This window comes from Mustelus asterias, chromosome 6 (assembly GCF_964213995.1).
Source record: "Mustelus asterias chromosome 6, sMusAst1.hap1.1, whole genome shotgun sequence".
Taxonomy (NCBI): Eukaryota; Metazoa; Chordata; class Chondrichthyes; order Carcharhiniformes; family Triakidae; genus Mustelus; species Mustelus asterias.
Genome location: NC_135806.1, coordinates 54208902 through 54234813, shown reverse-complemented (window position 1 = coordinate 54234813; position 25912 = coordinate 54208902). Strand labels below are relative to the sequence as shown.

The 25912-nt window shown below is 42.3% G+C and overlaps 1 protein-coding gene across 1 annotated transcript in view; it reads right to left on the bottom strand.

Annotated features, from left to right (window-relative positions):
• Positions 1–4333: 4333 nt before the first annotated feature.
• The window catches only part of LOC144494660 (coiled-coil domain-containing protein 192-like), a 71590-nt gene continuing 50011 nt past the window's right edge, over positions 4334–25912 (bottom strand). The window contains exons 5-7 of the mRNA XM_078213864.1: positions 24484–24540; positions 22130–22262; positions 4334–5997 (exon numbers count right to left, since the gene is read on the bottom strand). Coding sequence (XP_078069990.1) covers positions 5615–5997; positions 22130–22262; positions 24484–24540 — 573 coding nt within the window. The 3' untranslated portion in view covers positions 4334–5614. The remainder of the gene's footprint in view (positions 5998–22129; positions 22263–24483; positions 24541–25912) is intronic.

Sequence of the window (25912 nt, the reverse complement as noted above, 5' to 3'; positions counted from 1 at the left end):
CAGGAACAGGAATATGCAGACCTCATTGTCTTAACTTACACATGATCCAGGCTACCTGAATCAAGTACCAGAAGGTGCTGGTGCCTGCAAAATTGCACCTTAGCTGTGAAACACCAACTTCAGGACAGAAAAACAAGGAAAATATTGGAGGAATTATTGAAGGAAATGAAAAAAAAGATTTTAATGCATATACTTACAGTACAGGTTGTACAGAAACAAAATTTTGGACCTTAAAGATGACCTCTTGGCAAGTTCCCATTTTCCAGGAGGAAAGATTAGGAATAAGGAATAGAGACCCATGATGCCAGGTCTCCATCTTCTTTATGTTAGCCGAGGATTTCTGGGGGTTTTTAGGGAGCACAAGATCATTTCGCCGGGCAGGTATTTCAATTTCTTTTCTATTAGTTGCCTAATTAGAGGGACAACTGAGCAAACCAGGTATTGGAGCTAGTTTTGGACCTATGTGGAGGTGGCTGAAGATATCTGTCGTTAAGTATTATAAATTAATTTGACATCAGATTTGACAGAAGCTTTTTCCCAGGGTGGAAGAGTCAATTACTAGGGGGCACAGGGTTAATGTGCGAGGGGCAAGGTTTAAAGGAGATGTACGAGGCAGATTTTTTACACAGAGAGTAGTGGATGCCTGGAACTCGTTGCCGGGGGAGGTAGTGGAAGCGGATACGGTAGTGGCTTTTAAGGGGCATCTTGACAAATACATGAATAGGATGGGAATAGAGGGATATGGTCCCCAGAAGGGTAAGGGGTTTTAGTTCAGTCGGGCAGCATGGTCGGTGCAGGCTTGGAGGGCCGAAGGGCCTGTTCCTGTGCTGTAATTTTCTTTGTTATTTGCTCTTTATCACCTCCAGAATAAACTGAGATGCAGGAGGCCTCAAAGCCATCAGAAGCATGTAGTTGCTCTCACACGTCTTCCCCTTTTGCTGGCACTAGGCCTGTTATGATTAGCTTATCCACATCACATCTCCACATCTCCACATCATGATTAGCTTATGCCAGAAATGTTTTAATGACAGGAAATTTAGGCACACCTACGCCAATGCAGAAGACAGCAGGAAGACTAGCTGGCATTTAATTTTTATTCTACTTAATCATATCTGTGAAATATAACCTAGTCATGTAGGTTTGAAAATAAAAATGAAATAATACAGTAGTGTAATGATTATACAATGATAGCGGTTTCTCTGCATTTGTATGAACTGTTAAAGATTATTATGGATTTCTTTATTAAAATTAGCTAAATTATTTTGGAAAAGAAATGAATGACGCAATTGAATTTCTGTAGGAGTCCTGCCAATTGTTCACCTCAACTTTGGTGGAAGATTCACAGAATCTCAAGGCTTTCTGCAAAACCTCCATTGACGTTATAGTGGATGTTCGAGAGGAAATTCAACATGAGATTCTCTCATATTTCAGTAACACTAATCTTAGGCCAACCAGGTTATCTCATACATATTACTCAGTCTAATCGTAATATAACATATGTGAGGCAAGAGCAATGGTGGAAGGGATGGAAATTAAGCATGGAAAGATGGTTTAGCTTGCAATGTGAGATGCCTTCATTTGTGAATATGTTGCGAGTAGTTATGCTCAGCTTCATGTTGAGACAGTGGCCGGAATTCTCCAGCCGTTCACGCCAGCAGGATTCTCTGGTCCCACCGGCAGTGCATCCTTGCCTTCAATGGGAAATCCCATTAACAGCAGTGGGACCAGAGAATCCCGCCGCTGGCAAACAACACGTCAACTTCCACCGTTGAGAAACATGTGGCTCAGAAACCAGAGAATCTCACCCACTATTTATCATGTTATTGCTATCAAAAACACATTTTGATTATTCCATTTTAAATTACTTCTAAATTCTTTAAAATTTAAATATTTCATATTCTATTAATATTAATGAGAAATATTAAGAATTTGGGAACCACTCGATCCTTGCCTTTTTGTTACATCTTTCATCTTCATCCTAAAGATTCTCCTGATCAAGTCTTCAGACCAAACTCAACATTAAAATCCATTGCTGCAAAGCTGATTTAAATGTAATCCATTAAATTATGAAAAGCTGAGACAAAGAGAATTTTTTTTTTGGTAAAACTGATGCAGCTTGTGTGAAATGTTGGGAACAGCAAAGGGTCAGTAGGCCTAATACAATTGTCCCATTCAGTTCAGGTAGTTTTTTGCTTGTGAGTCTATGTGGCAACTGTTCAACATATGGCGCTGCATGGACTGGTAGGGGTTTTATCAGCAAGATTATAATCACACAAGCTTCAGTTTTACAGAATATTTTTAGAGCACCGGCTGCCATAAATCAGGCACGTTTAAAGATCCAGCCAGGGAGAAGGAACGTTTGTCAGTTAAGTGTTTAGTTTGGGGGGGTAGGGGGTGGTGTCAGGCGTTTGAGGGGTTGTGGAGAGTGGGGAAGGACAGCCGGGGATAGGAGTCAGGAGTGGACAGCTGGGGAGGGGGTCAGATGGTTTGAGGGAGTGGGGAGGGGAGGGGAGGGGTGTGTCTGACTGTCTGGGAGGGCGGGAGTAGGGAAGAGGTCAGACACTTGGTGGGGGGGGAATGGAAGGTAGGACAGTTGGGGGCTGGGGGGGTGCCTGCTAGAGGAGGAGGGCAGATGTTTGGCAGTGGGGGGGGTGCGGGCAAACAGTTTGGGTAGAACAGATGGTTGTGGCAGGCTCACATCAGGGAGAGGGGGGCAGACGGTCAGGTGGTGCAAGGGGGGGTTGTTGGGGGGGGGGGGTAGTTGAGATGGAAGGGGGCGTTGGGGGTAGGTCTGTACAATAGTTACCCAGATGCTCAAAGTAGTTTTAATTCTTCTAACATTTTCTGGGTAAATATTGCTGTAAGACATTCGGAGCCATCCAAAGTTTGTGATTTAAAATTTTGGATGGTTCCCAGTGCAGGATAATTGCCTGGGAAGTGCAGACTTCCAGTGGGCAATTGGGGAGGCAATGGCCTAGTGGCAATATGGCTAGACTATTAATCCAGAAACTGAGCTAATATTCTGGGGACCCATGTTCGAATCCCGCCACGGCAGATGGTGGAATTTGAATTCAATAAAAAATACCTGGAATTAAGGATCGACTGATAACCATGAAACAATTGTCGATTGTTGGAAAACCCATCTGGTTCACTAATGTTCTTTAGGGGAGGAAATCTGCCGTCCTTACCCGGTCTGGCCTACATGCCACTCTAGAGCCACAGCAACGTAGTTGACTCTCAACTGCCCTCCAAGGGCAACTAAGGATGGGCAATAAATGCTGGCCAGCCAGCAACACCCATGTCCCACAGAAGACTAATAAACAAAAATGTCCAATCCTTACCTGGGAAACTTGGGGAGGGAGTTGGGAGTTCCCCAGTGAATCATTAGGGTATTCCGGTTACACTGCCCTCGAGCTCAAATGTGAGATCCCATCTCACCTGTTATGCGTTTCCTACATTTTCTGTTTTTATTCCAGATTTCCAGTGTTAATAACCTTTTTTGTTAAGGAGGTAGCAGGTGGAGAGAGCATCCCAAGAACCCAGGACATTTCCAGAATTTCTGAAATATCTCCACCCAAGTTATGGTGGACAAAAGGGAGAAACCTCTCGTGGAAATTCAGTCCCAAAAAGCCAAACCCATGGAATCGGCGCAGGCGGGGTGGAAAAGTTGACAGACTATTTAAAGGTCCATTGACCTCAGTAGGTCTCAGTGGGAGACCTCCTCCTGTCTCGGGGAGGGTGCGACCGTAAGATCCCACCCCATATTACCCAACCAATTAACCAACCACTGTTTCCTGAGTTTCCTCATCAGTTAGATGTTAATCCTAGCACAGGAGTAGATACACTTGTCTCTGAGTCAGAGAATTGTGAGTTCAAACCCTGTTCTATGACTAGAGCACACAACCTTGGTTGACACTTCAGCGCAGTAATGAGGGATTGCTGTCCTGTTGGAATTTCTATCCTTTGGATGAACTATTAGTCTCATCTGCCCTTATATGTAAAATAATCACATGGTACTCTGTGTAGAAGAGGAGGGAAGTTTTCCCAGAGGCCTGGCAATTAATCCTCAGACAACAGTACGTTTTATCATCTATTTTGTGGGACCTTGCTGTGTGCAAATCAGCTGCAACCATTCTCTGCATTACAAGAGTAACCGCATTTCAAAAAGTACTTCATTGATTATGAAGTATTTTGATAGGTTTTGAGATTGTGAAAGCTGCTTTATAAATGCGATTTCTTTTTTTCTTTTCTGTACTCAATAGCGTTGATGATTATTGCACACTGTACTTCTGGCCCCACAGCCAAGTTTCTCAATTTAAACAAAAACGCTTTTGAATCATTTATTTACGCTCCATATTTTCATAACCATGGTGTCAAAACCATTGAGTATCACAACATATTATAAGATATCAAATTAATAAATGCTATTACAAAACTGGAAAAATTATCTTTCCGCTAAGCGGCGCTGAGGCAACAACTTGCATTTCTATAGAGATTTTAATACAGTAATGGGTTCCAAGATGTTTCACAAAAACTTTATCAAGAAAGACCTGACACCAAACCACATTAAGGAGATGTTAGTAACTAAGAGCTTTGTCAAAGGTCTGAAGGAGCATCTTAAAGAACACAAGTATTGAGGCAGAGAGGATTAAGGGCCATCAGTCTGCTACAGGGAATGTGTTTGAAACTAACAGATGCAGTCCAGTTACACAGAAACACACCATCAACACATGCTCAACCAATGCAGCTGCCATTGCACTCAGGATTATTTTACTGTAGCTATGTTTGAACTGCTGGGCATATAATGAAGCAAAGCAGGTTGGATAAGGAGACACAGAGGTGTAATGGTTCTGCTGGTTAACTTCTGCAGGGGTAAAATAACTCGGAAGACTAGACTTTAATATATTCAACAGAATCAGGGACAAAAATGGCCAGTATGCAGTAATTTTATACAGGATGCAATATACTACACTTAACCTCTTTTGCTGCATGTTATTTTATTTTTGTAATTGCGCTGGGTGAATTTAGATTTATTCAGACTCTACAATAGACGCCCATATTTTTAATCGTAATTTAAATCCAAAGGTAAAATGTACATAAATAATACTTTTTTTATAATAAAGCTATGCAGATACATGGGGAAATGCAGACAATAACAGGCTAATATTGTTGCTACAGATAAATTGTAACTCTAAAATTGAACATGCATGACTGTCATGCTGAAATTCTGTTGGACCAGAGCTGTTTCTGATGGGAGCATATATTTTCTGATTAATGTTGGATGATTAATGTTGGATGCCTTCATAAGTTTGAATTAGAAATCTGTATTAAAAAAGCAAGAGCACCTTGAATTTAGATAGCAACATTCACATCAGGATGTCCCAAAGCGTTTTTTCAGCCATTGAAATGCTTTTGAAGTGTAGTCATTGTTGTAATGTTGGAAAATTGATTTAATTCCTATTATTCACATTTTCCAAAGCACCCGTCACATCTGCTGTCCCAGATATCTTGTCTCAGTGGGCATGACAAAAGCAATTCAATTGCTCAGTTGATCTTCCAATGTACCGCTGTGGCATGCTTATGAATTAGTGTCCTTAACTTCTTTAAGATAGGATTAGCCTTGATCATTTTTGCCATTATGAGACCTATCTGAGGTCACGTTATCCACTGGAAAGGTCTGTACTCTTAAACTTTGATCACTTTCTGCTGTGCAGGTGTTATTGTTGAGTGGTGCTGGTAAATTAGGCCGCAGCAGCCCATGCGCTGAGGCTCCACCAGCTGGTTGAGCGAACTGTTGTGCTTCAAGTCCACTCAGCCGCGCTTCTTTCTCTTTCAAAGTCTTTTCCAGAAGGAATATTTTTTCTTGTTGTTGTGACAATTGACTTGACAGTTCAAGGACAAGACGTACTCGACTTTCATCTCCAACGCTAAGCTCATGATGTTCAATGTCATCGCTGCTGCCATCTTCTTTGAAATGCTTATTGTTCAATCCTTGTTCTGCACAATGAAAGATAACAAAGATAACAATCCGATTGTTCACATTTTCGATATGCTAAATGTTTTATGATTCTATATTGTTAGTTAGGACCCTTGCCCGCTAGCAGCATGGGCTTGTAAATGATCCATTACACACTCCCAGTCACTTTTATACTGTTAGGCTTCAAGCCCTGGAAATCTGCACGGGTATGATCTACACAGTTATGGCAGGATTGCACATACTGAGAAGTTATACTGCTGACTCCACTGGATGTTGTAGAGTTGAGGGACTGGCCTCCTTCTGTGAGTCTTTGTTGCTGTGGGGCCAAATATGTGGAACCCCCCGTTAAAGACCTTTGAAACACAGGCGGTTGACCTTGGAAGGGAAGGGGCTCGGCAAATTTTGTCAATGATGCTGCTTCAAAAATATTTAACTAAAAATGACAGACCTTGGCAGCCCAGATCCCAACCAATAACTGAACTGACAAGTTGCCACCAATTGTGGTAAGATGTACCTAAGTGGTACCAAATGTACCTGTGAGGATGCTGCTGCTGATTTATATTACAGGGCAAAGACCAGGGAACCCAGACATAAGGAGCCCCAGATTCTGCCCCCAAGAGGTGATTCAAAAAGATGCAAGTTAAGATTGAAAGCCAGTCTGCTTTGTTCTTCATGATTTCTACCAAACCTATGACAGGAATCCACCAAAATGGCTAGGTATTTATATTTGATTTGATTTATTTTTGTCACATGTATTAGTATACAGTGAAAAGTATTGTTTCTTGCACGCTACACAGACAAAGCATACCGTACATAGAGAAGGAAAGGAGAGGGTGCAGAATGTAGTGTTACAGTCATATGTAGGGTATAGAGCAAGATCAACTTAATATGAGGTAGGTCCATTCAAAAGTCTGATGGCCAGAGGGACGAAAAGGAAGTAGAGTTTAAAAGCATAGAACGAGAGTAAAAGGTAGAATTACAGGGTATGCTGGACACAGCTTGCAAGAAGTCGCCATGCTCCAGCTCCACCTTGGGACATCTGGATATACATCTGCTTCTCTCCTTCTCCTCTTTTGATCACTCCAACCCTGAAAGCTATTTATACTGGGGTACAAGTGCCATGGTTTCTGACAATATTCCAGTAGCAGTCTCAGGTGGTCAATCTTTCTGTTTGGGTCAACATAGCAAACATTGCGAAGTTATTTCATCTTGGGAGGCAACACAGCTGATGCTGATCCAATATTCACAACATCTATACTTAACAACTGGTACTACTGGATAGCAAGCAGCAGAAGGAAGCCTAACTGATATTGTGTTCTCTGCCTGGCTAGGGCATTGAAGCCCATTGTAATATGCTGCTTGCGATTAGCTTTCTCAGAAACTGTCAACAGGGCTCATCAGATAGTGCAATAACCCACCAAGCCATTGAGAGGGCTTGTAGTTCAGGCATTAAATTTAAGATGCTCCATGGGTATTATTATCCACACACCCTGCCTCACGGTTTGCTGATGCAATGTTCCAGCTCCCTGTCCCTGGAACCACATTACGTCATGTGTCCACAAATCAAAGACAAACTACAAATTAAATGTGTGATTGCATATGGAGGAAAACAAAATAACTAAATGCAATAGGCGTGACAGGGTCGAGCAGTTAATTAGAATGAGGTAAAGCCAATTCTTGGCAATGATACAAGGCTTTAATTGTAAGGGAGTGTTATAGATAATCAAAACAATTCTGAGTAAAAGTTCCGTGGGACATTCTTATTCAAGCCATGTCCTAAATATAGCTAGCTTTCAGGTTATTTTTCCCCAAAAGTTATACAGCTGTTCAGTTGAGTTTCTGGTTGATGTGATTGTATTTGAAGATGATGTTGTACTTATATTATCTGTTGGACATTTATCTTTTTGTGTTTTAAGTGTGTTTTGTAGAAGTTTTAAACAGAAATAACCTTGCCCACTGAAGTGCCTTTCACAACTTCACAAAAGTGTTTTTTAGCTACTAAAGTACATTTTTGGTCAATGCTGTTATGTAGGAATTTTGAAACCCAAATTGTACTTAACAAGATTCACAAACAGAAAGAATCAGAAGCTGGAGGTGAAATTGGGTTTTTGGGTGCTACGAATCTCCTTAAAGTTCCAAAATGGCATTTGCAGCACATGCACACACTTCTGAGGCAAAGTATGCCAGACACCATATTGGTAAAGGGGTTAGTGACACTTACCTGTTGTTCCCGGATCTATGTACAGTAGGCACATCATGTGTTCAACTGCAAAAAGGACATCCCACCTTGCCCCCGCCTCCAGCACTATTTAAAGGTATCAACAACGACTTACAGGTTAGTTACTGTGTTATTTTTTTCTGGCTGTTGCTGCAATTCAACTGGTTTTAGTTGCTTTCAGGCATGTTTCTAAATGTTTATTTGCTGACTTGAAAGCTTCTGCATAGGAGAGTTGTTCCTGCACTAGACTAGGAACCTTTTCTTATGGTACTGAGCATGAATGGGTGAATGAATAGAACAGATCAAGCTGCTAGAATAGAACAACTTGACCAGATTGGAGGTGGGGAGATGGGGAAACAAGACTCTTAGAAGGAAGCCTTATCTGCAGAGGATCTTAAAGAAGCAGATCTGTTAGACAACCACATGCAGATCCTACCCCTGTCCTTTCCTGGAGATCAGTGGTGGGCAACCTGCAGCCTAGGGGCCACATGCGGCCCATCTCGGTTCTGAAAGTGGCCCATGAGACATTGATGGGTGGGGCGAACAAGTAAAATTCTGCCCATTGTGTGTCACCTTCTCCTGAAAATAGGGAGTTTGCTTGAGTGCTGTGCAATCTGTGTTGGTGATGTGGCCGTCATGTTTGAGCAGCTGGTAGTGTGTGCAAGCTGTGAGACAAGGGAATGATGCTTGCAATGGTGCTAAAGTTTTGAGGGTGAGATGAAGCATACAAATTAGTTTGTTATGAATCTTGACTGCTAGATAATTGGTAAGGGAGTGACAGAGGTGTGGGGAATTGAGTAGTGACTGAGGCCAGTGATGCAGTAGGCTGGATGTCACATTTAAAGATGCAATTGCTGACCTTGAGCATTTGTGTGCTATCATTAAACTTCTTCCTGCACTGCATCCATGTTCTTGGAGTTAATGTCATGGTATTGACCTCCTTCACCATCTTTCCAAGTATGTGTCTGGATACAGGACATCTCTCTTCCATTTGACCTCCTTCACCAAGACTTCCAGTGCACCATCTGAAAGCTTTGGTGCCAGCCTCTGCCATGGTCAGCCATTGTCGATTGTTGCACAGCAGACAATTCCCAATGATCTTTCGTAACATGAATGTGGGAGGTATGATCAGTAAGTCCGCAGATGACACAAAAATTGGTGGTGTGGTAAGTAGCAAGGAGGAAAGCCTTAGGTTACAGTGTGATATAGACAGGGTGCTCAGATGGGCAGAACAGTGGAAAGAGGAATTTAACCCTGAAAAGTGTGACGTGATGTATTTTGGAAGGACTAACAAGGCAAGGTAATACACAATGAATGGTAGGATGCTAGGAAATAGAGAGGACCAGAGAGACCTTGGGGTGCATGTCCATAGGTCCCTGAAGGCAGCAGAACAGGTAGAGAAGGTGGTAAAGCAGGCATATGAGTATATTTGCCTTTTTTAGCTGAGGCATAGGATATAAGAGCTGGGATGTTATGATGAAACTATATAAATGCTTGTTAGGCCACAGCTAGAGTAATGCGTGCGGTTCTGGTCGCCACACTATAGGAAGGATGTGATTGTGCACTAGAAAGGGCGTAGAGGAGTTTCACCAGGATGTTGCCTGGGCTGGAGTATTTCAGCTATGAAAAGAGGCTGGTTAGGCTGGGGTTGTTTTCCTTGGAGCAGAGGAGACTGAGGGGGGATCTGATTGAGGTGTACAAAAGGGCGGCACGGTAGCACAGTGGTTAGCACTGCTGCTTCACAGCTCCAGGGACCTGGGTTCGATTCCCGGCTTGGGTCACTGTCTGTGTGGAGTTTGCACATTCTCCTCATGTCTGCGTGGGTTTCCTCCGGGTGCTCCGGTTTCCTCCCACAGTCCAAAGATGTGCGGGTTAGGTTGATTGGCCATGCTAAAATTGCCCCTTAGTGTCCTGGGATGCATAGATTAGAGGGATTAGTGGGTAAAATATGTAGGAATATGGGGGTAGGGCCTGGGTGGGATTGTGGTCGGTGCAGACTCGATGGGCCGAATGGCCTCTTTCTGTACTGTAGGGTTTCTATGATTCTATGAAAATTATGAAGGACATAGATAGAGTAGATAGAAAGAAACTTTTCCCCTGAGTAGATTTAAGGTAAGGGGCATGAGATTTAGAGGAGATTTGAGGAAAAACTTGTTCACCCAGAGAGTGGTGGGAATTTGGAACTCACTGTCTGAAAGGGTGGTAGAGGCAAGAACCCTCACGACATTCAAGAGGCATTTAGATCAGCACTTGAAACACCACAAGGCTATGGAACAAGTGCTGGAAAATGGGATTAGAATGGATAGGCACTTGATGGCCAGCACAGACATAATGGGCCAAAAGGCTAGCTTTAAGTAGCACTAGGAAGTAATGATATCAGAGCCCCTGCTGATGGATGAAGCAAATGAACAGCGCAGACAGCACTGACTGCATACAGAAATGGTTAGAATGTCCAGCTGCCTCAAAGTTGGCACGCTGCCTATGTTCCACTGAACGAGCGTAAGTTAGTTGTACATCATGGTCCCCTCACCTGCTTTCCTGGATTAACCCATCTATCTCCCAATCTACTTCTGTACCATTACTTGAAAGGTAAATGTTGGCCAAGACAACAGAAACCCCTTGCCTTTCTTTTAATGGTGCCATGAGATACTTTACATTCAACTAAAACATTGAATGTGGCCTCACTTTTAACAATGCATCCAAAACTACTGCTCTGATGTGGTTGGCTCAGAACCTCGAAACTGTGACCATCCGGTTCAGATGAGGAATGCTGCCATTGCTCCAAAGGATGGCAACTTTACATTATTTATTTGGCGATAAGTTTAAAGAACTTTAAATTGCATATTTTTAATGCTTGGCATTTACTTTTCATGAGTAGTGCATTTTGAAGTTTTATTAATTAATAGCTGTTTTCCAATTTAAAATCAGAATTAATTGAGACCAAGATGCCTTGTAACTAATCTCTCACCAACCTCCTCTCCCCTATCCAAACTTGCTCCACTGAAATCATTGAGAGGTGAGATCTAGGGGTACATGTTCATAGCTCCTTGAAAGTGGAGTCACAGGTGGACAAAGTGGTGAAGAAGGCATTCGGCATGCTTGGTTTCATCGGTCAGAACATTGAATACAGGAGTTGGAATGTCTTGTTGAAGTTGTACGAGACATTGGTAAGGCCACACTTGGAATACTGTGTGCAATTCTGGTCACCCTATTATAGAAAGGATATTATTAAACTAGAAAGAGTGCAGAAAAGATTTACTAGGATGCTACCGGGACTTGATGGATTGAGTTATAAGGAGAGGTTGGATAGACTGGGACATTTTTCTCTGGGGCATAGAAGGCTGAGAGGTGATCTTATAGAGGTCTATAAAATAATGAGGGGCACAGATCAGCTAGTCAATATCTTTTCCCAAAGGTAGGGAGTCTAAAACTAGAGGGCATAGGTTTAAGGTGAGAGGGGTAAGATACAAAAGTGTCCAGAGGGGCAATTTTTTCACACAGAGGGTGGTGAGTATCTGGAACAAGCTGCCAGAGGTAGTAGTAGAGGCGGGTACAATTTTGTCTTTTAAATAGCATTTAGATAGTTACATGGGTACGATGGGTATAGAGGGATGTGGGCAATTGGGATTAGCTTAGGGTTTTTTTTTTAAAAAGGGCGGCATCGACAAGTTGGGCCGAAGGGCCTGTTTCCATGCTGTAAACCTCTATGACTCTATGTTGAGAGAAATGTTAATGTGCAATAACATTCAGTTCAAAGATCACACTATGACACAGGTTTTTAGAACCAAGTCAAAAAGAGCTATGTTGGAGCTGAGGAGATTCTATGAAGAGTTCAAAATGACGGGCTGGACCCATATCCTGTTCCCATTCTCAGCATTTCTGATAGTGGCAGCTATGTGAATAGGGATGGGGCATAAATTGTACATAGAGTATTTAGCAATCAGCCTGGCTATTTAAAGAGACAGGAGAAAACAGGAAGTGGTGATTTTCACTGTGAGAAAGTTGAATAATTGCTGTGTGTTCCAGGATTTGGTACTGGAAACACAAACAGCTTTAAAGACCTGAGGTAAAGAATTCTCAGCCTTTTAATGAGCTGTGTGAGGTTTCAGATTTATGCTGAATTTGCCTCTGAGTTGGAGACTGCTGAAGGTCCTCAGGGAAGAGAGGGGTGAACTGGCTGGAAAAAAATCAAGGGCCCATCCCCATGCCATCTCTTCATTATTCCCACTCACCTGATGAAGGAGAAGCGCTCTGAAAGCTCGTGATTCCCAATAACATGTTGGACTTCAACCTGGTGTTGTGAGACTTCTTACTGTACCCACCCCAGTTCAAACTGGCATCTCCATACCTTCATTATTCCTTGCTTCGTAGGCTAAGAGGGCAATATTTCAGACTGCCAGTCTCGCTGGGTGTGCAGAGTGTTGTCCATGAAGGTTGAAGAAATAGGTGCAGGACCCTCACACGAGGCATGTAGAGAAAGGTGGTGACAGAAGTGTGCAGCTTAAACCATGGTAATAGGGCATGAGATGGTTGAACGTTCCATCAGAACAGCAAGAAGGTGAGTTATTACCCTGAGCAAAGAGTATACTGGAATAGGTATGGCTTTTCTGAAATAACTGAAAGGCAGTGCAACACTTAGAATATCTTGGGAAATGGTCAGAGAAATCTGCACCATGTTAGAGGCAGACCTCATATCTCGAACAGTCGGTGCCTGAGCTCTGCCAATTGCAGTGAAAGTAACCATGGCCCTCAACTTTTATGCAGTTGGATCCCTCCAGGGTTCTGCTGCAGACCTCTGTGGCATCTCACCATCAATCAGGTGCCTAACACCAGTGAACAATGCCTTTTTTGATAGAGTGGGGGAGATGTTACTTTTCCAACAGATGAGTCTCAGACTCCTTATAGCAACAGGGTTTGTGTCAATAGCTGCCTTTCTCAAGTGCAAGATGTGATAGATAGCACACACATCTCCATCAAAACACCATCATAGGAGTTGTAAAGATATAAGAATAGAAATTCCTTTCATTCCATCAACATGCTGTTTGTGTGTGACTACAATAAGTGTTTCCTCCAGGTCTGCACACAATTTCCTGGAAGCTGCTATGACTCTTTCATCCTGAGGGAACTAAATCTGCCACACCTTTTTTGCCAGACCCAATGTCTGTGGCTGGCTACTGGATGTCAAAGGTTACCCTTTGAGGACTAAAATAGGAAAAAGAAAATACTGGGCTTGCTGACAATTTGAAATAAAAACAGAAAGTGCTGGGAAAACTCAGCAGATTTGGTAGCATGGAAAGAAAAACAGGATTAATGTTACGAGTTCAATATAACTCTTCTTCAACATCATAATAACAGTCACCGTCAGACCAGAGCACTCATCGGGCTTTTTAAAAATGCATTTCCAATGCTCAGAACACTCAGGAGGCGCACTGCAATACTTTCCTGTGAGGGTTTCATGGATAATGGTGACCTACTGCTTTGCTGCATAATATGGAGTATAACAGCTTTGAGATCCAGAACCCAGTGAAGTAGAGCGCTTATCAGAGGAAGAGGTAAAGGAGGAGGTGGAGCCATCCGCCTCAGGTAAGATGTAACCAAGAACGGAGAGCAGGTGGATGAGAGGGACGAAGGGGAAAATGATGCCAGGCATCCCCAGGTACCTAGAGACTGCTCAGCACATTCTGCTGAGTCATAGTCAACAGGGGGACCTAATTCAGAGGTGCTTCTCCGAAACAACATTGAGAATATCGATACACCCTTGGAAGCAAATGGCTGTTCAGCCATTAGTAGATTTGATAACCCTGCCACCTCACAACTTACAGGAGAAGCCCATTCCACCAGGAGAGAGAAAATATAAAAGCATTGTTGAAACCCTCTGGCAACACAATGGGTGAAATCTTCACCTTCATGAGGCAGCATTCAACTATCTTGAGGGACAGACCATGAGATGCTCTCTGACAGAAAAACCCTGTGACAGAGGGACACTGTGACAGAAGGACCCTGTGACAGTGGGATCCACAGAAAGAGGGAGTTGCATTGAGCACTCCTTTCATAGCTGTAACCATCTTTATACCAGCTGATGGGGTGGTTACATGCGGCAGAAGGATTTTACTGGCTCCCATTACCCAAATGTTGAGGGAAGTTACACACACCCATTAGGTAATGGTATCCTGTTGGACATCAACACAAAATCCAGAGCCAGTCAGCAATCATGGAGTCAGTGCCAGATTTAGACTTATATAGCCCTAAGCTATATAAAGCTTGGAGGCCCCTTGTTAAAAAGTTACACCAAAAGGTCTCACAAAGGTGCGTCCCAAAACAGGACCTTGGGTCGCCACAAAAAAATTGAAAACATAATTATGCCTTTTAATTATTAATAGCAAGGTATTTAAAGTGAAAAATACAAATTATTTTCAAATGAATGCATTTACTGATTACATATTTATCATTTGGCTGGCTTGATCTCTCTCATAGATTTTGGTAATTTTGGTAATTTTTTGAGTTGCTCTTCAAGCTGGTGCTTTCTTTTTCTTTTCTGGTATCCGCTCTTAAATGTTCTCTTCATTGTAAACCTTCTGAAATTTTGTGAGGCCCCTGTGGATTGTGAGGCCCTAAGCTGTAGCTTGTTTAGCTTATGCCTAAATCCGGCACTGCATGGAGTCCATCTGGAATGGGATTTGAAACCCGCACCATTTGATTCAGTGGCAAGTCAGGTAAGTAGGTAAGTCAAAGGTATACTCCTTTCTGTGTGATATTGTGTAAATGTTATGTATGAATGTAAAGCTGTTTGAATGTGCCAGCTACACAACATGCAAATGTATATTTGCTAGAAATTCAACGTAAATGAAAAAAAGTGCAATTTAAGGAACAACATTGAAACTCGGAGGTTGGGAGAGGGGACAGGGGAAGTTGACATTAAGAATTACTCATTAAAGTCTTAACTTGATAGAGTATTGTTTTGACATTCTGTGAATTGTCTCAGGGACTTGCTTGCATTGAAGGCAGTTCAGAGAAGATTCACTGGGCTGATTTCTGTGATGAAGGGGTTGTCTTATGAGAAAAGGTTAAGCAGGGTGGGCCCATACTCATTGGAATTTAGAAGAATGAGAGGTGATTTTATTAAAACATACAAGATTCTTAGGCGGCTTGATAGTGTAGATGCTGAGAAGATGTTTCCCCTCCTGGGAGAATCAGAAGGCACAGTTTCAAAATAAACGGTTACGTATTTACCGAGGAGAACAGGAACTTTGTCTCTCAAAGGGTCATCAGTGTTTGGAAGTCTCTCTCCCAGCGAGCAGTGGAGTCACTGAATATATTCAAGGCAGTGTTAGAAAAGGGAGTCAAGAGTTATGGGGGCAGGCAGAAAAGTGGAGTTAAGACCACATCAGATCAGGCATGGTCATACTGACCAGTAAGAAGTTTAACAACACCAGGTTAAAGTCCAACAGGTTTATTTGGTAGCAAAAGCCACACAAGCTTTTGCTACCAAATAAACCTGTTGGACTTTAACCTGGTGTTGTTAAACTTCTTACTGTGTTTACCCCAGTCCAACGCCGGCATCTCCACATCATGACTACCATACTGACCAGTGCAGGAGGCTTAGGGGCTGAATGGCACCACTCCTGATCATTGTTCTTATGTTTACCATCCTTCGTTATCTTGAATTTAAAATATAATCGTCTCTCCCTTCATTCATACGGCTGTTGTTGAAAAACATTGTGACCAATAATGCCCCGTAATCAAATCAGAGTTCACAACCTGGCAGAAAGCCATTTATAGTAGTGGTTTCCATGACCGAAGCCAGTGTTGGTTTTAAATTAGAAACAAAGGAAAGAATCAACAGACCACAAAACATCATATACAGAGACAGTTAATCACGGGATGCATTTACCAGCGCAGTCATGCATAAAGCTGTGGAACTGGCTCAGACACTCGGCAAGGCATTGCATCCCCACTTTTAAATCATGTTGACTGCACTTAGTCCTTGTATGAATAAGCCCTCCTGTGGACAGGTGCAGACCAAACAGAAGCACTATGGATACAAACTCCCTCCAGAAGGCATCTTGTTACTGCTCGTTTGGAAATTCCTAATCACAATGGGTACTCTGTGAAATACACTGTCATTTCTGGAAGGTTCAATCAAATATAGCTTAAATGAACACTGCTTTTGATATTCAAAGAGGATGTGAACACAACCTGCTGCTTTAATGTGTTAATGAGTATTTTCGCTGTGTGAGTGGTTGTGCAGAGGTCTGGCTGCAGTTTAGTTGGTGATTTTTTTTTCAGAATTAATTTCATGCTTTTTCCACAGTTTGTAATTGTTTACATTTTTTATTTGTTTCATTTACTCGTGAAGTTTTGATTTTTAAAAAAAATTAGGCTTTCAATCTTTGGTTAGACTGAGAAATTTACCAATCCCATATTCCCATTGGAAATCCAGGTCAAAGGGGACCATCAGTGGTGGACTACAAGTTGGAAAATCAACATGGCAGTGTTGTGGCTTTTTCTCCAAACCATAGAAACCCTACAAAAGTGCAAAAGGAGGCCATTCGGCCCATCGAGTCTGCACCGACAACAATCCCACACAGGCCCTATCCTATCCCTGTAACCCTACATATTTACCCTGCTAATCCCTGTAACCTACGCATCCCAGGACACTAAGCGGCAATTTAGCATGGCTAATGCACCTAACCTGCCCATCTTTGGACTGTGGGAGAAAACCCGAGCACCCAGAGGAAACCCAGGCAGACATGGGGAGAACGTGCAAACTCCGCACAGACAACAAGACCCAAACTCCTCACAGACCCAAGCCAGGAATCAAACCTAGGTCCCTGGAGCTGTGAGGCAGCAGTGCTAAACACTGTGCCATCGTGCCACCCCACCATGTTCCCTTTAAGTCCAGTTCTCCACTGAGAATATAGAATCAATGAATTTAGTCTTTACATTCTTTTCCCCTAAATTTAAGTTTAAATAAAACACATGAAATTTATTGCACACAATCCGTGCATTTTTGCGTCCAAATAAAACGAAAATTTGCAATCAAATTTTGGATTCAATGAAGAAAAGCAATTTTAAAAGGAATTAATTCAAATCCTTAGTAAATGTTAACAACTATCTGTTGAGAATATAATGCTAGAAAGAATTCACATAGAACGTTGCGTCCTCAATATCTACATCCTGTGGAATTTCATTCAGCTATCAACGCAATACAGGTGGATGAAGTTGAACTTTAAATGCATCTTCACTTACCGAATAGTATCGAGAAAACATGAGTTCCCTGTGCCAAACGGGGAAAGCAGCTGTGTGTGTGCTGCACCTGAACTGCCATAATGCTCATGTTGATGTTTCCGTGTTTTATCAGGCTCAAAGCTAATTTTGGAATTTGTTTTTTATTTCTGGGAATGATTGCAAAATGTAATCGTAAAAAGCAGAATGCTTAACTGACTGTATCCTATTCAAATTTGGGGAGCTGATTTCCATCTAAATTGGCAGTGAGGTGAAAATCCGGGAAATAAATGCTGACTTACTGTTGGAAGCCTGCCCCAATTTTTGGGCAGATCTGGATTTAGGCAACCGGCACTGCCGTCAGTAACAGGCAGAGTCTGAATTAAAACTGGATTCAACCAACGTTGTCCAAAACCTCCACTGTCAGTAAGTATTGCCACTATTACTTGCTCACTCTTCTCACAAATCATGGTGGTATAGGCCATCAAGCAACCATTATATTCATCTGCACTAATTTTAAAAGTTGCAATTATCTTGGAGGTGCTTTGCTGACAATGTTTGGTTTCCTGAATGAGTTTAAAGTGTTTGTTGCACCTGTACAACTTCCTGAAATCTTAAGGGACTTCTGGCAGCATGAGGATCCTTCTGACATTTCCCCTCTGGCCAGAGGAATAGAAACAGAAGCTATATCTGGAGCTGGAGCAGGAGCTGGCAACTGCAGGGAGGCCGGGTGAATGAGGTATGCTTTCAAAAATTATTACCATTCTAACAGAGCGTGTAGGCTCAGGACAACTTACTTTCACTTACTGAGACTGATTGAAGAAGGCTGACTGGGATTTTCTAGTCAGTCCGGACCCCAGTGGTGGCAGAGGACAAATTCAATGCCAGGAGGCTTAGAGGCACTCCTTTGCCTGTATGGCGGCATGGTGGCACAGTGGTTAGCACTGCTGCCTCACAGTGCCAGGGACCCAGGTTCAATTCCGGCCTTGGGTGACTGTCTGTGTGGAGTTTGCACGTTCTCCCCGTGTCTGCGTGGGTTTCTTCCACGTGCTCCGGTTTCCTCCCACAGTTCAAAGATGTGCAGGTTAGGTGGATTAGCCATGGTAAATACACAGTTATGGGGATAGGGTGGAGGGGAGGGCCTGGATGAGATGTGCTTTCTGGGAGTCAGTGGGTCAATTAGCCTCCTTCTGACTGTCGGAATTCTATGGTTCTACGGTATGAGTTCAACAACAGCCGCAGATCCTGTGAAATGGTGCCCACCCCTCCCCCAACATTGCTTGACTGGCTGCAAAGGCCGTTTTATACTTCACATTTTGAAAGGTTGGAGAGGGCACCTCCATTTTAGGGTGCTCTCTCTCATTTACCTGCCATGGTATCCAACTATTGCTTTCAAGAGGCCTTCTATTGGCATCTCACCTGCCATCTTTAACTGGACAGCGATTCCACCTTTTGCCTACTAATTGGCCAATTTGTGTAAAATCACAGTGAGTGACTGTTTTCCATTTGGGCCTGGCAGCAGGGCTCAGAGGCCTGCAGGGCAATTCTGCCCATAGTTGTGTTATTGTTCACATGGGGCCGGTAGCTCTGCCACAGACATCATTACATTGACTGTTCCAGTAAAAGTGACTGCAGCTCTGAACTTTGTCTTCAGCTCCTTCTTGGGAAATAATTACATCCATCAGATCGGATTAAAGCAGGTGACAGATGCTGAAGCAAACACATTCATCTCTTTCCCTGAGGAGAACTGAAAATAGCAGGAGAGGGCTCTGGGGTTTGCATAGACTGTAGGCATTCCTCTACTGTAGGGTATTACTTTGAGATCCTTCACTTGTTTCCATTCTATTAATGTGAAGCTGGTATATGATGACCCACAGCACATAAAGCAAGTCAATGTCCACTTTCCATATAGCTACCATGATGTTTTTATCTTGCATCTGTCTTTGATCCACCCATTCTTTACCTCGACACAAAGAGTGAAAGCCTGGCTGGTCAGGACACCCATTCTCCTTTATCAGCACTACCTGAGGTCTTGGGACTGTAAGAAGTCTCACAACACCAGGTTAAAGTCCAACAGGTTTATTTGGGAGCAAAAGCCACTAGCTTTCAGAGCGTTGCCCCTTCGTCAGGTGAGTGGGAGTTCTGTTCACAAACAGGGCATATAAAGACACAAACTCAATTTACAAAATAATGGTTGGAATGCGAGTCTTTACAGGTAATCAAGTCTTAAAGATACAGACAATGTGAGTGGAGAGAGCGTTAAGCACAGGTTAAAGAGATGTGTATTGTCTCCAGCCAGGACAGTTAGTGAGATTTTGCAAGCCCAGGCAAGTCGTGGGAATTACAGATAGTGTGACATGAACCCAAGATCCCGGGTTCATGTCACACTATCTGTAATTCCCACGACTTGCCTGGGCTTGCAAAATCTCACTAACTGTCCTGTCTGAAGACAATACACATCTCTTTAACCTGTGCTTAACGCTCTCTCCACTCACATTGTCTGTATCTTTAAGACTTGATTACCTGTAAAGACTCGCATTCCAACCATTATTTTGTAAATTGAGTTTGTGTCTTTATATGCCCTGTTTGTGAATAGAACTCCCACTCACCTGACGAAGGGGCAGCGCTCTGAAAGCTAGTGGCTTTTGCTACCAAATAAACCTGTTGGATTTTAACCTGGTGTGGTGAGACTTCTTACTGTGTTTACCCCAGTCCAACACCGGCATCTCCACATCTTGGGACTACAGCAGGACTGCCACTAACAGTTTTTTGTTCCCTCACATCCACAGCTGTCTCCTGGCAGTTGGAATCCCGCTGGGAGTCTGCTTTGTGCGTAAGAAAACCCTCATCCAAGAAATGGCAACAGAATTCTGTTCACGTTGGAGAAGTGAGCAGAAGTCCCATCCCCCCTAAGTAGTACATCGAGAAGGAAAGTAGCGGTCATAAACTCTACGTCCAGAATTATTATGGAAATAACATATATAAATAAGCAATTCTGCAATTTCACAATGGGGCCACTAATAATATCTCTTTCTATATTATCTTTTCCCCTCAAATTGCTCAGAAGGCATTCTGAAAAAATCTCCATTGCTGACATTCCTCATGTCCAAAAGAAGAAGGTAAGATAGGTAGAGCAAATGAAACAAAATCACAGATCACAGCTCTATCAATAGTGTGCTGCGTGGTAGTAGCAGATATCCTTGTAGCATCTCTGTATCCACCTCTTCATTAACTTGGGGCCTATGAAGACAGTTCCTTGGGTAAGCTCATCAATGCCTGCAGATATGGTTGTTATCACCTTGGCAAATGCAGCCAAGCACAAGAGACTTGCTCTCAAATCATACCGATCCACTTTTTTTCATGCAGTGTCGCTGAAAACACAGCATGGTGTGATTTGTGTGCTTCCAAGCTGTTAGGCATTTTCATATCTATGCAATCAGGTTTATTTTCACCCATCTTGGGAATAGAAACCTTTGCCTGCTTTAGTCCTTTTCAAAGGTATGAGCATCTTTATCAGGAGTCCGGAAACCAACAAGTGGATCCAGAACACCTCTGGTGTGGCATAACTTGTTCAGCATTTCTCTCTTGGGCCTCTGTTCTTCCCTTCATAAAATTTGGAGAAATTTGTGGTAGCACTAATCGTGGTTATTGGGTAACAAAGGAGCCTCAAAGTAAGGTTTATGAGAACCTCACAGCAGCAGAGAAAACAAAGGAAATGCAGAGAAACAGAAATGGTTTTGAGATTATCCTCTGAATCATTTTATTAGGCCTCCCCTTCTCTATACAGCTCATTGCCTCTTGGCCCTGTGTCCTGTTTAAGGCATGAAAACTCTTTGAACATAATATTGGTAAATTAGTCACTTGAACGCTATAGATCCGAGTTCGGGACACATGAACCACAAACTCAGCAGTGGCCTGGTGAACTTATTTCTGTCAAAGGTCCACCCATTTGTGCCCCACTAGCTTCAATGTCTGGAAACTAAAATCAGCTTTGCTTTTTCTCTGTAGTCTTAATTATAAAGAGATACATATCCTTGCTAATGATCATGGAAAAATCAATGTTAGTATAAAGCAGGAGTAACCCACTACTGGGGTGGCATGGTAGCACAGTGGTTAGCACTGCTGCCTCAATTCCCGGTTTGGGTCACTGTCTGTGTGGAGTTTGCACATTCTCCCCGTGTCTGTGTGGGTTTTCTCCGGGTGCTCTGGTTTCCTCCCACATTCTGAAAGATGTGCTGGTTATGTGCATTGACCCGAACAGGCGCCGGACTGTGGTGACGAGGGGAGTTTCACAGTAACTTCATTGCAGTGTTAATGTAAGCCTTACTTGGGACTAATAAATAAACTTTAACTTTACTTTTTGTGAGCACTAATAGAGGAAAATAAACGTCAAGATTTCGGAACTGAAAGATCGAGTGAGGATGCAGTGCCACTCAGTACAGTGCTGCCATCTCCTGGCTATACCCAAAGACACACAAAACGCCTGCAGAATTGCCACGTGGGGCCAGATATCTGCAGTTCTTCCGACACACTCTTGTCATATGTTCAGACAACAGCGTGGAACATTACTGTTACCAATGGATGTTAAATAATACAGTTACTATCAAGCTGAATTACAGGACTCCACACTGGGCAGGGAGCTCTGTGCTTATGCATTTCAGTGAACAGTGTAATAGCCATATATGCTTCAGCATCAATGTGATACCTACCCCTGACAAATTGAATTTCTTTTTCCAATGTCTGAATTCTCTCTCTTTCTTCCATTGTGCTGATTGCAGCATCTTGCTTGATCTGAGCTAACTGAATCTGTAGCTTCTTCACGACTCTTTTGTGCTTCTGTTTCTTGATTAAAATTAAAATTCAATGTCAAATAAAAGGGTAAATAAATGCTGTAGCACTGACTGTCCAATCCACAATTCCTATCATTATTACTCTGAAGTGACAGATGTTATGTGGGCGAACACATCGGTTGCTTTGTGCACAGTAAGGTCCCACAAATAACAATGAGAATGATCTAATCCGGTTTGGTGGTTGGGGGGGGGGGGTTGTTAGTATTCAATAAGATGCTGGAGAAACATTCTGTTCTTCTTTAAAGAGTGTCATAAGGCATTCAATGTCCAACCGAACAAGCATACAAGGTTAGCATTTTAGCTGAAGGATGGCATTCCAACATATAGTACTCTCCTGGTACTACTTTATGTATTCAAATCTCAGGGGGTAATTTTAACCTAAGCCACTGCTAGGAATCTGATCAGATTGGCATTAATTTTATTCAGCATCCAATCATATTTTCTGCTGAAGCCAATGTACAGTAAGATTTAGGTGGTGTATACAATGGGTAGCATTTGAACATGTCAGTGGTTTAGGTTAAGCCCTACTGCAGCGGGTCCTGAATCCACACTTCAGCATCGTGACTGCCACCAGCCCGGCTGGGAAGCTTGTCAGTACACTTGTCCGCAAAGTTTTCAACATACTTGCAAATATTGGAAAGAATGTTAAGCCATTCAAATCTGCTAGAAGGCACAAAGGGAAATCATTGTTCAAAGCTTAACACCGTCATGCCAAAGGAAAAAGAGAATCATTGTGAAATAATTTCCCAATGTGTGAAACACACAGGGCACCTAAATTGGTTGGTGCCAAAACCAGCTGCAATTCCGGCAGCATGTAACAATGGTGCACTGAATCAGTGACGCCCAAACTAAATTGCTATTGTCCACCAGTTCAGTGCCATCCTAGTTCCTGCATGGTTAAATGCAGCAGATGAGAAGGTGGCAGGAGTTTATCGAGTCCACAGTACAGAAACAAGCCATATGGTCCATATGGTATAGGCCATCATTTATGCTCCACATGAGCCTCCCCCCATCCTTCCTTATTTCATCCTATTAGTATATTCTCTGATTCCTGTTTCTTTCTCAAACACTTCTCCTTAAATTACATTGATGCTATTTACCTCAACTACTCCCAGTGGCAATGAGTTCCACATTCTTGGGCAAATTCCCTATTGGATTAGTGAGTATCTTATTTTTATCATAGAATCATAGAATCCCTACAGTGCAGAAGTAGGCCATTCGGCCCATTGAGTCTGCACTGACAACAATCCCACCCAGGCCCTACCCCCGCAACCCCACACATTCACCCCGCCAATCCCTCTAACCTATGCATCCTAAGGGTCACTAAGGGGCAATTTAGCATGGCCAATGCACCTAACCTGCACATCTTTGGACTTTATGACTTATAGTTTTGGATTCTCCTCCACAAGTTGAAGCATTTTTTATCTCTACTTCATCAAACCTTTTGTTATTTTAATAAACACCAGCCTTTTTTGTTCTGGAGGAAGGAGCCCCAACCTGTTTAGACTTTCCTGATAGCTATAACCGCTCAGTGTTGTTATCAGCCCTGCAAATCTATTTTTGCGACTTCTCCGATACCTCAATGTTCTTTTTATAGTCTGGAAACCAGAAATGTGCAAAATACTCCAAGTGTGGTCTAACTCAGTTCCATTTTCAGATCACAACTCACCAAGAATTGGTACGTATTTTAGGAATAAAAGAAAAACATTTGGTCTGACAATCCTGTCTTTCTTGACTGACCTGAAAAAAAAATACTTTCGCTGAATTATCCCTAAGATTTCAGAATTAATCCTGTTGTAAGTGAGCCACTAATGTGACAGCCACAGACACATGACCAACATTTCAGCAGGAGGCAAAAAGGGAAGAAATAACCCACAAGAGCACAGCATGATTTCAGCGACAAAGTATTGCTGTCTGGCGGCATTCAAGCCAATGTACAGTAACAATGGGTGGCATCTGAACATGTCAGTGGGTTAGGCTAAACTTCAAACTTCCTGATTTCTTCAGTAATCTAAAATCAGTGGCAGACAACAAATTCTGCAAGATTCACTGGGATTAATAATTTTCAAAAACATGATTTGAGTTGCAATTCATTGTGATGACTAAGGAAACATATTAATTTATATCAACACACATTTATTTGATTTGTAAACCTGCTGACTGAAGTTAAATATATTGGTAAATTAGAATGATAATAATTTAACCATACTTACTAATTGTACCAATTGTCCTTGAACACATTCATTTTCTGCTTCTAATCTCTGGATGTACTATAAAAGAGGAAAGCAAAGCAGTCTTATAGAAGATAGCCCCTTGTTAGAGAAATACAGCCTGGAAATTACAACACGCAACACCACTTGTTTGTATCAAATTACTCTGTCCAGTTCTTTAATGAAGTCAGTAACCAGTCTATTTTAGGCAGTTTAACACCTCTCTTAAAACATCATCTGAAGGAATTTGATATGAATGAATTATTTGTTTGCCAACATCATGTAGCATATTTTCCAAATTTACATGTATTTTTAATACTGTATTAGCTTGATTACATACTTTATATTTTTAACAGTGGATGATAACTTTTCAATATATATAGATTATTTTTGTGCATGTGTTTCCAGAAGCTGAAATAATGTAAATGTTATGTTAGTAGGGTCTAATGATAGCACTACATAAGATCATATGAGAAATGGGAGATGCAGGCCATGAAATTGAATAAGACCCATAAGGAGTCACAGGTTCGGATTGCATGATTAACCCGAGCCCATTGCTTCTGATGCAGGTAGTCTGCAAACTTTATACTTCTTGTTTACTTAAATGACTGTAGATTGTAGGCAGCACTAAGCATGATGTTGAGTGGCTGGGTGCCTGAACCAGACGCACAAAACTGAATGGCTAGCACCAATTAAAGCTCACCTGCATTTCTTAAAGGGGAAGCACATTCTGGCTGGAACAGGTATTAGAGCTGATTGTGAGAGAGAGTGTGAGCAAGAGGAACACTGAATTAATACAACACAGGAGAGAGTGGGCCTCAAGATTGTCTGATGCTGTACTGGAAATGCAGGGCAGGAAAGTTGTCCAAGGTCCCTCTAGGCAAACTGTTGGAAGAATTGTGAGCAGTTCTGGGCACAGCACCTTAAGAAGGATATATTGGACTTGAGCAAGTGTGCTGTAGATGAATTCGGATGATACCAGGGCTCCAAGTATAAAATTATACAAAAATAGGTGGGAAAGAGGAGATAGAAAATTTGCAAATGGATTTGACAGGCTACGGGAGTGGGCCAGAATTTTGCAGATGGAGTTTAATGTGGATAAATGCGAGGTTATCCATTTTGGCTGGATAAATAAAAGGGAAAATATATAAATGGGAAACAGATTCAAAAGGCGTCTGTGCGGAGGGATCTGGGTGTTCTCGTGCATGAGTCTCAGAAAGTGGGAATGCAGGTGCAGAATGTTATAAGGAAAGCAAATGGAATCTTGGCATTTATTGCAAAGGGTCCAGAGTATAAGATTGGCCAATTGTTACAATTGTATAAGGCATTGGTGAGACCACACTTGGAGTATTGTGTTCAGTTTTGGTCACCTTCTTTGAGGAAGGATGTGGTGGCACTGGAGGCGGTTCAGAAGAGGTTCACTGGATTGATT